Below are 14,994 nucleotides of genomic sequence, written 5' to 3'. Positions count from 1 at the left end.
GATTGGTGCCATGGTTAATCCTGGATATTCAAGGATGAATCAAACATTTGTTTTTCCTGCTTTTAAGTAGCTCACACATCTGAGAGCTAGACACATAAACAAATATCTTTGCTCCAGTGTAAGTGTGATATGTGCATTGAATATAAAGAGAGTGATTAAGGACAGAAGTAAGTGTGTGGGGAGAGAACGGTGGGCTTCCCCCAAGAGGTTACTTGAGAGCTAAGTCTTGAAGGATGACCATCCTTTATTTCTGCCTAATGAAGAAGTAGGGGGGAAAAAAACCACTTGAATAAAGACCCTGAGATATGAAAATGCATTTTGTGACTAAGCACGGTGTTTACTCACAGGCTGTTTGACCTTGGACAAATTATATAACTTCTCTGAGTCTGTGCTTCCTTATCTATAAAATGGGGTTAATAGTTCAGTAAGTAAAAGTACTTGACGCTAAGGTATCCTGCGAATACAGAGCCCTGTTTCCCTCAAATCATCAATATATTTAGACTATCCATAAAGGTAAATTGCCCCTTTAGTGTTTTTATCGGTTTTTTCCTTTGGTGGTATCAATTGTGACTCTTCCAGATGAATGTTAAATTGATTAAAAAACCAGAAAGTGTTCAAGTACTGTTTACCTGTATAATATCCGTTCCAGAGTAGGAGAAACTCACATTTAATTCCAACTCTTCCGCTAGGGGTAGCTGTGGGCTCACTCACTAAAAGCAATTCTGTAGCTGAAGAGTGAACCCTACAGAATGGCCGTGTGTGAGAGAGCTCCCTCTCTGCCAAAACACAAGGAGACGGACTTCCCTTTGAACCAAAGCCATCCTTAGGGAAAGGAGAGAAATTGCAGCAGGAAGAGGCAAATTGAAAAGAGAAAAATTATTTTAGTCCAAATAGGAGAGAAACGTACCACACAGGAGAGAGAAAAATATAGAGAGAAGAGTGAGGGAGAGAAGGGTGTGTGTATGTGTGTGGGGTGTGTGTGTGTGTGTGTGTATGTGAGAGAGAGAGAGAGAGAGAGAGAGATGTATACAGATAGAGAGGCAGAGATAGAAACAAACGCAAATAATCAGTTTGTGTTGAAATGTAATTTTATAGAAAAGCCTTCATGCAAATCAAGAGGTATTTTCTTATTTCTTACGAGTTTTTCTCATCTCTGACTGTCTCAAGTGCATACCAAAATAGCCTTGTTTCTATAAGAAACTGTGTCTAGTCCAGTAATCCATATCCCTCTGTGGTGTTTCACAGTGTTATAACACTGTGGTTGTAACAATTCTAGCAAGATTACTTAAAGACATAACATTGGGAAAACCACAAATCCTCTCTAGGCCTCTTTTTCATCACGATATATGAGCATAATAATGGCATCCATCTCACAAAATTACTGTGAGGATTAAATCCGATAATGCTTAGTATAAGGCCTGCTACATAGTGAGGTCCCAATAAATGGATCAATAAAAAAAATTGAATACAGTTGTGCTGGGTGCTGTGTGAAGCACTTTACATGCATCGTCTCACGTTCCTGGCACCTCTGTGCAGAAGGGAATTTGTCATCCACATTTACTGATAAAGTTCAGAGAGGTGAACTTACTTGCCTCAGGTCATATAGTCAGATCTGGCCGGGTCAGGATTTGCACTCAGGCTGTTAACTTGGCACAGAATTCACTTTAACTCTGTGGAAATTTGGACCGTTTGATCAACTGTGTTTGCAGTGATGGGCCACTGGGTGCTATGGCCCAGTCACTGGGGTACAGGAGACCTATGGGGTTCCCATTGGTCTTCCAGAGTTTTCTCATCTTTTTCTGTAGCTTCGCTCAGGCAATGATTCTGTATGTTCACTCATTTGAATCTTTCTTTTATCCGTATAAATATCCTCTCCTGGAACTTTAGGTGAATTGAAAATGGAAATTTGAGAGGTGATTTTGTTTTCTTACTCCCATTTTCTATTGAGCTGATTTTCTCATAGCCTTGAAATGCAATTAGGGATTATCTGAATATCATGCAAACCCTCCCATTCACCACAATCATGCTTTGAATTCGTTGTGTGTTTAAGTTCTCCTTCATCATAGCTTTCTTTATTTTCCCCTTATATAGGTTTTGACACTCAGAGCAGATGTCAGATACGGAAAAACACTGATTACCAATGATGGGACGAATCTTGGAGTTGGTTTTCCAGTTGGCATAACTATTGATCCTGTTAATGGGTGAGAGTTCATTCATAAGTAGTGTATGTCTTCTATACAGCACCACCCTTGTTAATATTATGGTCTAATAAAATGGAAGATTTCAAACGTAGGGCCTTTTGTGATTTCATATGCCAACATTTGAAAAATATAGATCTCAGTAAGAAAGAAATAACTCTAAGTTATATTTAATGTGTATTGTGTTCTGTTTTTCAAATTAATAACACTGAACTTAAAATTAATTCCAAACAAACAAGAATTTCAGGCATTTTAAAATAGAATTATAAGAGTGAACAGTAATACATTTTGACTTTGAATGAACATGGAAAGGTTTAAGGGGGTGGATAAACACTTGAAATAGACCTTGAAGGATGAGAAGGCTTCCAGTAGGTGCAGGATGGGTTGCAGCTGAGAAGTGGTACTTGAGGCCAAAGAGCAGTGAAGGCCCAGAGGCATGGTGGTATCTAGCATGATAGTGTAGAGGGCTGGAACCAGAGGCTTCGAGTAGGGGGCAATTGACTAGATGGGAGATACAGCAGCTAAAGTCATCTGGGGACAAATCAGGGAGGGACTTCATTTATTTTTTTAATATTTATTTATTTATTTGGCTGCGCTGGGTCTTAGTTGCAGCACATGGGATCTTCTTGCCTCGTGCGGGATCTTTAGTTGTGGTATGAGGGATCTTTTAGTTGTGGCATGCGAACTCTTAGTTGTGGCATGTGGGATCTAGTTCCCAGACCAGGGATCGAACCCGGGCCCCCTGCATTGGCAGCGCGGAGTCTTAGCCACTGGACCACCAGGGAAGTCTAGGGAAGGACTTTAATGTCATGCTAAGGAGTTGCACTGTATTTTTTTTGAGAAATAAGGAGCCAGCAGGGAATTTGGAGGAAGGGAATGGTATAACCTAATCTGTATTTTAGAAAGATTGATCAGAACTGGAGTGGAAAGGGTCAGGGGAAGGAAGAAAATGTTCAGTCAGGGATGAGAGTTCTTAGCTAAGTTTAGGTAGCTTAAATTTTTTGTGAACTCAGAATTCACAAGAGTTTTGTGACTTTGTCCAGAAAACTTTTGGCAGCCTGGAATGGGAAAGGAGAAAGAAAATAATGACACGAACTCAGGGTTAGCATTTAGGAAGGTAGGCACAATGGGAGATCATGAGAATAAATCAGAATATTGTTAAAATGGTTAAAATGGTATGAGGTCCAGGCGTAGAGGACCTGAAGGATTGAGATCTCAGACAAGTTTTAAGCACAAAGAACAGGTTCAATGGAAGAAATAAAATAGGAGCAAGGAAGAGATGGAAGAGTTTGGTTGAAGCAGGGAATTTCAGAGTTTGAGAACTTAGAGGCAGAGAAGTTTAGAATTGAAGAGGAGCTTCATGGGATGGGTATCTTGGATTGGTGGTGAAAGAGGTATGCATATAAAGTTGATCGGAATTAAGTGTTTTGAGGACTTATAGGGAAAGAGTGTGAGAGGGTTGTCTGTTGAGGCTATAGCAGGAGGTGAGATAGAAAGGAATGAAAACTTGGATTCAAGTCTAGAAGTTATGTCCTCACTGGAAATGGAAAGCAACCCTCATATATTTTAATGAAGTTTCATGGATCACGGATTTGGTAATTCTGTGTGCTGATTAGGGTTCATGTGTACACATTGCATTTTCCATCACGAAAATCAGAAAATAAAGTAGCTGGTCTTGTGGTAGATGATTTGGAAGAGAATTAAATAGGAGGGCTGAGAGGTGATCAGGGAGGTACTTGACCACATTTACATTAGCTTTGTCCTTCCTAGTGTGCTGGGCATACTGAGTCTTTGAAAAGGATCGACTGTTGATACAGGCTCTTCTTAGTCCATGAACTTCCTGTGTGACCAAGCTAAAGGATTGCCCACCAATGGAAAATGGTATCCTGTATCAGATACCATTTTAAATGGCCTCTCCCCCAATAATAACTAAGAAGTATACAGACATTAGAGAACACTGATTAAGGACTCCTCCACATTGGATGTAACAAGATATTAACGTTTCAGACTTCCTGCATTGAATGGTGTGCATCTTGAGGACAAGAAAGACATGTTTTTCATTTAAATATGTAGTGAAAGCATCTGTTTCACTAGATGCCTTTGTTTTTCATGGTTGTAGGAAACTGTACTGGTCAGACCGAGGAACCGACAGTGGCATTCCCCCCAAGATTGCCAGTGCTAACATGGATGGCACATCTCGAAAAACTCTCTTTACTGGGAGCCTTGATAATGTGGCGTTTATCACCCTCGATATTGAGGAGCAGAAACTCTACTGGGCAGTCAGCAGCACGGGAGTGGTATGAGCACACTTTCTAGTCTGTTGTTCTTCGTTGCCGAGCTTGCACAGCTGACATTGATTGTTCTGAGTTGTCTGGCAGTGGTTCTCAAGAAATCTCACCTGGCCATTTGTACCAGTGTTTTATTGCCCTTTCTCTCAATAACTTCTTTCCCCGAAGTCCAGCTCTTTATAGTGTGTGCGTGGTTCCTTACAGAATGTTTATTTTTTCCCTCATTGTTTCTTTTTCTTCAAGATAAAATAATTCCATTTCTCATTTCGTATTTGTCCTTTAAGAGCCCTTTCTTTCATGTTTCAGTGATTTCAGTGCTTTTCTTCGCAAGTTCTCAAAGGGTCTCCGATTGCAGAGACTAAGAAAAAAAAAAAAATAACAAGTTTCTGAGCTCATTGTGCCCTCACAGCTACATATGACGCTCTAATGTCCTAACGTGGTAGATGCATGTGTGAAAACTCCCTTTCCTGGTAATTTTAAACTCCAAGGTGGAGTTCATTACATTCTGCAATAAGAAGCAGGAACTATACAGTTCCGTTCATTCACAGAAATAACATTTGATCTTCACTACTGTGCTTATGCAGCTGAGCTGGGACTGGGCACATAGAAGGTGCTCAGTAATAATTACTTCTCAACTAAAATATTGTTTTGGATGTTGAGTGTGTGCTAGTCTCTTCCTTGCTTTAAAGAACAGGAGTGATTTCAGATCTGTCTTTGACATGGATGCTCTCCATAAAATTGTCCGGTAGGTTTGGTTTTCAGTTCATGACAGCTCTCTGAGTACTCATTTCACTCCTGATATGTGCTTATAATGGTGAAAAAGAAGAAGGTGATGTGTGTGAAAGCACTTTGCAGAAGCTCGTGCCACATGGTGTGATTTCTGCTTATAAATTAGCGTGTCCCAGACCAGACTCCCCAGCCCCCTCCCCTTCCTGTTTCCACATCTGCTCCGCTGTCTGGAATCTGTGAGCTGGTTGGTGGTATGACTCTCCATCCTTTCTCCTAGGCTAGAACCCACATATTCCTCCTTCACTCTAATAACCACATCCTTATTTAGTCATCACAAAATCCTGGCAGTTTGTCCCCATGCCTCTTCTCTCAGGTCCAGCCTTTTTCTGCCGCTTCCACCATTCTGAGCCACTTCTCTCTAGCCCTGACGAGAGCACGACCCTCACTAATGAAACTGTTTTAGTGATGGAGGCGTGTGGTCTTCATAAAACCACAAGGAACCCTGGAACCCTGGCCCAGATAAGTAGCTCCAGATACTTCAGCCAAGCGTGGTCAGCTCATCTGGTCCTGGTCACTCCCTCAGCAGCTCCCCTCAGAGCTTATCTCCCCTGTGCTCTACCCTTCTGGAACCTCTGTCTGTTTCTAGGGCATAACCTGCTCTTGTAACTGCTGGGTTCCCTTGTCCAGGAAGGCAGGAGCCACACCCCATTTCTCTCTTACCAGCACTCAGCTCAGATCCTGGTACAGAGGAGGCACTTGAGACAAGTTTCTGGAATGAAATCAAACCAGCTATGTCTACATTTTGTTTTTCTTCCAGAGCAGAATGCTTGTCACTTCCTGTTAGAAACTTCATTCTTGAGTTCTTTTCTAGTTCACCAGAGTCATTTTGACTCACGCTCGTTACTGTGCTGATATAACAGCGCTATCTTGCTTTTTCTGTGAGTGTGTCAAGCACGTTTCCTATCTCCATTGCAGAAATAGTTGGTGAAGATGTTAAACGCAGGGCCAGTTAGACATTAAATGTGTATTATCCTTGACCAGAATATCACATGCAGGGATTAGTCCCCTATTCTTCACCATGCCATCTGAGAAAGTTGATTGGCTTATTTGGACTTCAGCTTCATTGTCAGTGAAATGGGCACAATGACATTTGTCTGACCTACTGCTTGACGTAGATGTGACTATCAAATATAGTCAGAAATATAGTCAGAAATCCCTGGAAAGGATAGAGTGCTATATACATGTGAAACATTATTAAGAGAATATTGGTTTTAAACATTTTCCTCATTGCACCATGAAACAGTCAATAATGAAAATTCTGATCTTTCAGATTGAAAGAGGAAACGTGGATGGTACAAATCGAATGATCCTGGTAAACCATCTTTCCTACCCCTGGGGACTTGCTGTCTATGGCCCCTTCCTTTATTATACAGATGAAGAATATGAGGTCATTGAAAGAGTTGACAAGGCTACTGGGGCCAACAAAATAGTCTTGAGAGATAATGTCCCAAATCTCAGGGGCCTTCGAATTTATCAAAGACGTGGTGAGTATTTGTCACTGAAACATACATATTCATGGGTGTAAATATATTTATTCATGGGTGTCTGCACACTGACATGCCCACACACACAAACCCACATACGCACAAACCTGTGTGCATACACATGCAAGCAAACTGAAATTACCCCAAGATATTTAAAAAATTATAACCATGTCTTAAGCATGGCTAAGTGTCAAAGACTAAGCTGGCATCTGAAAGACCAGATTGACTGCAGAGTAAACTTACTCCCATTCTTTCCCCGGCACTTTAAACTCCTTACTTTGCTTTTATTTTATCGTACTCCCTGACATATTACGTATGTGTTTATCATCTGGGTTCTTCACTAGAAGGTAACCTCCATAAGGACAGGTATTTTGTCTGTCTTGTTTCTTACTCTCTCCCCAGTAACTAGAATAGTTGCTGGAGCATTGGAGTTGCTCAGTAAATATTTGTTGGATATCTGCTGGGAAAGTGATTAACACGATAGAATTTTTTTAATCTTAAAAGGAATACTCTTAGATGTTGCCCTTTTCAATAGATTTTTTCCCCAGAGATAATCTAACTTCTGATTTGCCCCTTTATATTAACATTATGATCTGGAGATTATTTTTTATAATTTTGAAATATTTTATAGCTTTTAGTCCCTAGCCAAAGATTTGTTTGCTGTCCTATAACCTAGGTTTGTTACTTGGTATTATTTTATTGCATGTTCAAAAAACCCTTAAATATTCTTATTTAATATACTTTAAATCAAATGCTCATCACAGTTTTGATCATGTAATTAAAACTGATATAATTTAAAATGCCAGTACATAGGTCAAGAGGGCAAAAAAAAAAAATTAGAATTTGTTGACTGACCTCCCTAATTCCTCTAATTCTTGAATGATTTGTGGAAGAAAAGCAATTGGTGCTCCATTCTCTATTATTATATAATATATAAACTATATAACTATTATATAGTTGTGGTCCTGTTTTAAACCTCTGAACGTGTTAGTTCTATAAGCAGTCGGCTCTCCAATATTGTTTTTAGGTTAACTCAGATTCCATATTTTGTTACTTACTTTTATAATGACTTATTTGGTGACTCAGTTGAAAAATTTGACATGGAGTGGCAAGTAGGTGGGGTGAAAAGTTACAGACTAATTTTGATTTCATTTAGGCTCCGAATCCTCAAATGGCTGTAGCAACAACGCGAATGCCTGTCAGCAGATTTGCCTGCCTCTACCAGGAAGACTGTTCTCATGTGCCTGTGCCACCGGATTTAAACTCAGTCCTGATAATCAGACCTGCTCCCCATATCACTCTTTCATTGTTGTTTCCACTCTGTGGGCAATCAGGGGCTTTAGCTTGGAATTGTCAGATCATTCAGAAGCCATGGTGCCAGTGGCAGGCCAAGGTATGCCAACTCCAGTGTAAGTAACATTTGACTCCATCTGGTGCCATGTTGAAGTCCTTGGTACCATAAAGCATTTCTCCACGTCTGGATTCGGCACATAAGGAAGTTTGTTTATCCTGCTTGATAACCATATTCACATGTCCTCATGACTCATCTCTGTTTCTTTATATCTAAAAAGTCATGGATCTAAGTTACCATCTTGCAAATAAAGTCACTAAGTTTTTCAACCAACTTTTCATTTTGAAAAATATTAAATGCAGAAAAGTTGAAAAAAAGGTATAGAGAACATCCTTATACCCCCTAGATTCAACCATTCTTAACATTTCACCACATTTGAGCCTTCAATCTCTCTGTGTGTTTATGTGTGTATACATACATATACATACATTTTGAATGAACCTTTCGAAAATATATTGCAGATATCATGACACTTCACCCCTGTCTGCTTAGCATGCAGCTTTGAAGGGCATTATCGTCTAATTCATATTTTTTCCTGTTGGCCTCATAATATTTTTATAGCTGTGGATTTGTTCCAGCCAAGATCTAATCAAGATTCATGCATCGTATTTGGAATGTCTGTTTTGTGTCTTTTGATCTGTAGTAGTTACCCCAGTATTTTGTTATGACAATGATTTTTTTGAAGAGACAAACCTATTGTCTTTTTAGCATCTCACATTGAGGATGTCTGATTACTTCCTCATAGTGTCATTTAACTTGTCATTCAATTTATACCCTGATTTCCCATGAAATGAAAGTTAGGTCTAATTGCTTGATTAGATTGGGCTTGAACACACTTGAGAAGAATCCTTCATAGTTGAAGCTGTGTCCCTGATACAGAATCTCATTAAAAAGGACATAATGTCAGCTTGTCCCCCTCTTAGTAATGCTTAAGCTTGATCACTTGGTTAAGGTGGTCACTGTGAAGTCTCTGCTTTTTTTTCCCCCTTTGCAATTTGTATGAAATCTTTGGGGTCACACTTTGGTATCCATGAATATGTTTTTCCCCAAGCACCTTTTATTCATTGGTTTGAGCCATTGATGATCCTTGTCTGAAATGATTATTGGGCATTGCAAAATGGTGATTTTTCTCGTTCTATCATTCCTTCTACATTCATTCTTTTTTAAAAATAATTAATTAATTAATTTTTGTCTGCGTTGGGTCTTTGTTGCTGTGCGCGGGCTTTCTCTAGTTGCGGCGAGCAGGGGCTACTCTTTGTTGCGGTGTGTGGGCTTCTCATCGTGGTGGCTTCTCTTGTTGCGGAGCACGGGCTCTAGGCGCTCAGGCTTCAGTAGTTGTGGCATGCGGGCTCAGTAGTTGTGGCTTGTGGGCTCTAGAGCGCAGGCTCAGTAGTCGTGGTGCACAGGCTTAGTTGCTCTGCGGCTTGTGGGATCTTCCTGGACCAGGGATCGAACCCGTGTCTCCAGCATTGGCAGGCGGATTCTTATCCACTGCACTACCAGGGAAGTCCCTACATTCATTCTTCTATAAAGGAGAGCTCTCCTTTTTATTGTCACATGCACTCAAGTTTTTATTATTTTAATTCAGTGTAGAATCATTTAGCATAATTATTCTTTTGATGTTTTAGGCAATCCATTTTGGCCGGGGAGAGCCTCTCGAAGTGGCTGCCTGTATTTTTTCGACATGATCCCATTAGTGTTTGAGTGCTTCCTTGTTTCTTGGTCTAATAAATATGTTCCAGGCTCACCTTGTACCTTCCCTTCCCAAACCTATAATTAGCCATTTCTCCCAGGAGTCAGTGCTCTTTACTGTGGGAAGTGGGTCTTAGAAACTAAGATCTGGGGGTAAGTGTGCTCATTGCAACTGGGAAATAAATAGTTTTATTTCATAATGGGGGCATGGTTGGAGCAGGGTGGGGTTGGGAATGAGAGTTTGAGAGGAAGGGCAGACATTTTTAAAAGTTCTAGTTCAAGCTAGAGTATTGTTTAATGATCTTTTCTTAAATGTTCTAGGACGAAATGCACTGCACGTGGATGTGGACGTATCTTCTGGCTTTATTTATTGGTGTGATTTTAGCAACTCTGTGCCATCTAATAATGCAATCCGTAGAATCAGACCAGATGGGTCTAGTTTTACAAACATCATTACAGATGGGATAGGAGAAAATGGAGTCCGGGGTATTGCAGTGGATTGGGTAGCAGGTGGGTAAGCTATATAGTGATTTTGTTTATTTTTTTATTTTTATTTTATTTTTTAATTTTTATTTATTTATTTATTTATTTATTTATTTATTTATTTATGGCTGTGTTGGGTCTTCGTTTCTGTGCGAGGGATTTCTCTAGTTACGGCAAGTGGGGACCACTCTTCATCGCGGTGTGCGGGCCTCTCACTGTCGCGGCCTCTCTTGTTGTGGAGCACAGGCTCCAGACGCACAGGCTCAGTAATTGTGGCTCATGGGCCCAGCCGCTCCGCGGCATGTGGGATCCTCCCAGACCAGGGCTCGAACCCGTGTCCCCTGCATTGGCAGGCAGACTCTCAACCACTGTGCCACCAGGGAAGCCCTATAGTGATTTTATTGAAAAGGCTTTTCGTGTTTGCATTTCTTATTTCTTGTTTATCATCTTATTTATGCTATAAAGTTTAACATAAGTGCGACAGATCTGTTTTTCTGAATGTTTATTGAGATTACTTAAAATAGATTGAATTGTGTTTTTAGAATAAACGTAACAGACTTTTGTCTGTTAATGATAAGGTGTTTCAGTTGACAGATTCATTAGAGATTATCTCATTTGCTTCTATTATTAACAGGATCAAACTGTAGGCAAAATGGATAGAAATATTTAATTATGTAGGTTTATTTCACACTTAGATGAGCATCTAATTTCTAAATTAGAAATGTCTAAATTTTCAAAGAGAAAGCTATATCAAAATATAATGTAAACCATGAAATATGACATTTACTTTAAAGGTTAGCGATTTTACTTGCCGAATTCTTAATTGCTTCTTCATGTTAATGTATGAAAACCGTTTTGATTATTAGGCACTTTATTGTAGTTAAATTGAAATGCCTGACCCAATATTACATTAACTTAGCTATACTGATTCATGTACTTAATTTTGGATTACCACTCATTTTTAATGATACACTGACAAACAAATGTATTATACTTCTAGAATATAATCCCATTATATCAAAATAGGTATCATTGTGTGTTATCAAGCTTGGCAAGTAGATATCACTTAGAAATATTAAAATATATTATGAAAATCTAGATACTATAATAGTTAATTGCCAATAGTAAACATGGTAATATGGTTAGGCTTTAAGGCTTTAATTTGGTTCTTAAATTCCATTCTTGATTACAAATTTACTACATTATTTCTGAGGATATAGATAAAACAAGGGTCAACAGCCTATAGCCTGTCGGCCAAGTGCAGCCCATCACCTGTTTTTTAAGTAAAGTTTTGCTGGAACACAGCTATGCCCATTCATTTATGTATTGTCTATGATCGCTTTCATGTTACTGTGGGAGAGTAGAGTATACTGTATACTCTGCAAAGCCTAAAATATTTACTATTTGGCCCCTTACAGAAAAAGCTTGCCAACCCTTAGTAGCAGTACAACAGACTTCTGACTACGTGGAATCAATGTGGGCTCCCTCTCTATTCCTTAAACTATCTTCCTGCCATGCTTTTTATTCTAGCATTTACATTGTTCTTTAATGCCCAAAGGCAAATGGCCTTTTGTTTTGGTGACTTTAGAAGGTCCTTGGGATGAAAACCTCTACACTAGTTAGAAAGACAAGAAAAGAGCTCACGTTAATGCCAAACAGAAAGAGCATTTGATGACATAGGTAACAAGCTGAGATATTGTTGGCTCTCACTCTTTGCTCGTTTCATCATGTTGGAGTAGAAGGTATGTTATGATAATGAGTCTTTGAAGATTCAGGTAGAAGAGGAAGGACATTCTGGAAAATACACCTTTCAGTAGAAAGTGGGTTATGATGTTTGCTATGAATTCTGATCTGCTTTAGAAGCTGAAGAGAGTTACATTCTCTTTAAATGTGAAGAAACAATCTATTTAGTTCCTAAGAGTAAATATTTATTTTTCTAAGTCTAAACTGAGATATTTATCTATCATCCTGGAAAAGACAACATATACTGACCCAAACCTCAATCTTACAAACGGTATCTTCTTCTTCCTTCTTGTTTTTCCATTCATCAGCATGCTCTTTCATTTTTCTGCAGGAAATCTTTATTTCACCAATGCTTTTAGGTCTGAAACACTGATAGAAGTTCTAAGGATCAATACCACCCATCGCCGTGTTCTCCTTAAAACCACAGTGGATATGCCCAGGGATATCGTTGTAGACCCCAAGAGCAGATACCTCTTCTGGTCTGACTATGGACAAAACCCAAAGATTGAACGCTCTTTTCTTGACTGTACCAATCGAACTGTGCTTGTATCAAACATCGTTGCCACACCACGGGGCTTGGCATTGGACCGTAGCAATGGCTACGTTTATTGGGTTGATGATGCTTTAGATTTAATTGCAAGGGTCAGCATTGATGGAGGGGAATCTGAAGTGATTCGTTTTGGCAGTCGTTACCCAGCTCCTTATGCCATCACTATATTTGGAAATTCTATCATATGGGTAGACAGGAATTTAAAAAAAATCTTCCAAGCTAGCAAGGAACCATATAAAACAGATCCACCAACAGTGATAAGGGACAATATCGACTGGCTAAGAGATGTGACCATCTTTGACCAGAATGTTCAGCCCCGGTCACCAGCAGAGGTCGACAACAACCCTTGCTTGGAAGATAATGGAGGATGCACCCATTTCTGCTTTGCTCTGCCTAAATTGCACACCCCAAAATGTGGCTGTGCCTTTGGGACCCTGCAAGGTGATGGCAAGAGCTGTGCCATTTCATCAGAAAATTTCCTCATCTTTGCCTTGGATGATTCCTTGAGGAGCTTACACTTTGACCCTGAGGACTATAGTCACCCTTTCACAGCAATAAGTGTGGAAAGAATTGCCGTGGCCCTAGACTATGACAGCATAGATAACAGAATCTACTTCACACAAATTTTACAATCTGGAAAAGGCCAGATTTCCTATGTCAACCTGAATTCAAGGAGCAGTTCTTCCACCGTTGTTGTTTCGGGTAAGTGCACTCTAAGTGTAGCTTATCTTGGAAGGAGACACAATGGGATCAACACACATGGATAACCCAGGGGTTCTAAAATGCATATTGAGACTCTAACTTCTTTTTGTGTTTTTGTTGGTGTATGTCCAGGCATAGGGAATCCTGAGGGCATTGCCTTTGACTGGATCAATAGAAGAATTTATTACAGTGACTACACCAACCAGACAATTAAGTCCATTGCCACGGATGGGTCTAAGCACACTGTGATAGCCCGAGTTACAAAGCCAAGAGCAATTGTGTTAGATCCTTGCCAAGGGTATGCCATGGTCTGCTTACTTCTGGAGGGAGTGGGGTCTGAAATTATTTTATGCTCATAGAGAAGCCAGTGTTTTATGGGCTTGTAGCACTGTAGCTACAGATTCAAGGGTGAAAGAGCATGAGTGACTCTACCTGGGAAGGAACTCCCATTGATGCTAGGAAAATTGGCAGCTTACTAGGGAATTAATGCTCTGACTCAGTAAATCCCCATTGGGCAAGTTGTATGGATGGGAATGGAGTAGGGTTTCATTTTGCCATATTGGTGTCAATTTACAGTTAAAGAATGCTGCCATCTTTCTTAAGTAAAAAGAGTGAGGTTCCTTGTGATGAATTATGACTCCTTTTGGATCACTAGGTACATGTATTGGACCGACTGGAGTACTAATGCCCAAATTGAGAGAGCCACTCTGGGAGGAAACTTCCGGGAATCCATCGTGAACAGTGACCTGGTCTGGCCCAATGGGCTCACTCTGGACTATGAAGAAGGCTTTCTCTACTGGGCAGATGCTAATCTGTATGTGTCTTTGGTTATTCCTGTGGGTGTTGATGAGAAGATTTCTTCCTCCCTCTTCAAAAAAAGAGGGATATGCATAATGTGATGAAATATTGGTGAATACACCTGTGAAAATTGATCTATATCATGAGATTGAATAATTGTGGACTGAAGGCATCTAAAGATGCATTACTAGACAAGTTAATTTCAAGTATAATTACAAATGTAGTCATTCAATTTATAATTTACAGGCCCCATGTAACTACCATAAAATATGAATGACTTTTAAATGCACACTGATAGTAAGTTTTCTCTGGGCTTTAGCATTCAGTATCTTGTAAAAACATTTTCCTTCAGTCTTTGTCTTTTTGTCGTCTTCTCAAAAAAGTTCTTTCTTCTGTGCCAGCTTCTTCTCAATTTCATAGTGTTTTGCTTATAAACTTCTGTCAGCTCTAATTTTATACGTAACTCTCCAAGTATTCCTGAAATTACTCACGTTCCAATCATCCTAATGATTGAAGAGATGAGATGATTTTGTTTATTATGGCTGGTGTCTACGTGGTGGGAATCTTAACTTTTCTTGCTTATTTTCTTATGATTTTGGTCTTGTGACACTGAGCACCTAACAACTTCATCTTTATTTTCTCACTTGAAACAAAGCAGTGATGTTTTGTGTCTAAATTTGGATCATTCTAGGTAAATACCTCAAAGTAAATGACAAATGGAAAAAGTCATTAAGGGAGTGGGAAGGGAAAAGTAATTCACATTTTTTAAAAAAACATTTATTTATTTGGCTGCATCGGGTCTTAGTTACAGCATGCAGAATCTTTTAGTTGCAGCATGTGGGATCTAGTTCCCTGACCAGGGATTGAACCCAGGCCCCCTGCATTAGGAGTGCGGAGCCTTAGCCACTGGACCACC

At 39.7% G+C, this 14,994-nt stretch overlaps 1 protein-coding gene across 4 annotated transcripts in view; it reads left to right on the top strand.

Annotated features, from left to right (window-relative positions):
- The window catches only part of LRP2 (LDL receptor related protein 2), a 197,702-nt gene that overhangs the window by 117,338 nt on the left and 65,370 nt on the right, over positions 1-14,994 (top strand). For 3 of the 4 annotated variants that reach the window (XM_061184659.1, XM_061184649.1, XM_061184678.1), the window contains 8 exons: positions 2,092-2,201; positions 4,318-4,495; positions 6,546-6,759; positions 7,916-8,152; positions 10,124-10,312; positions 12,360-13,280; positions 13,413-13,578; positions 13,936-14,094. In XM_061184659.1, the coding sequence (XP_061040642.1) occupies positions 2,092-2,201; positions 4,318-4,495; positions 6,546-6,759; positions 7,916-8,152; positions 10,124-10,312; positions 12,360-13,280; positions 13,413-13,578; positions 13,936-14,094 (2,174 nt within the window). The remainder of the gene's footprint in view (positions 1-2,091; positions 2,202-4,317; positions 4,496-6,545; positions 6,760-7,915; positions 8,153-10,123; positions 10,313-12,359; positions 13,281-13,412; positions 13,579-13,935; positions 14,095-14,994) is intronic. The other variant, XM_061184669.1, reaches the window with a different exon arrangement.

Source organism: Eubalaena glacialis, chromosome 1 (genome assembly GCF_028564815.1).
Source record: "Eubalaena glacialis isolate mEubGla1 chromosome 1, mEubGla1.1.hap2.+ XY, whole genome shotgun sequence".
Lineage (NCBI taxonomy): Eukaryota > Metazoa > Chordata > Mammalia > Artiodactyla > Balaenidae > Eubalaena > Eubalaena glacialis.
Note: the sequence above shows the minus strand (reverse complement) of the source record. Positions and strands in the feature narration are given on the sequence as shown.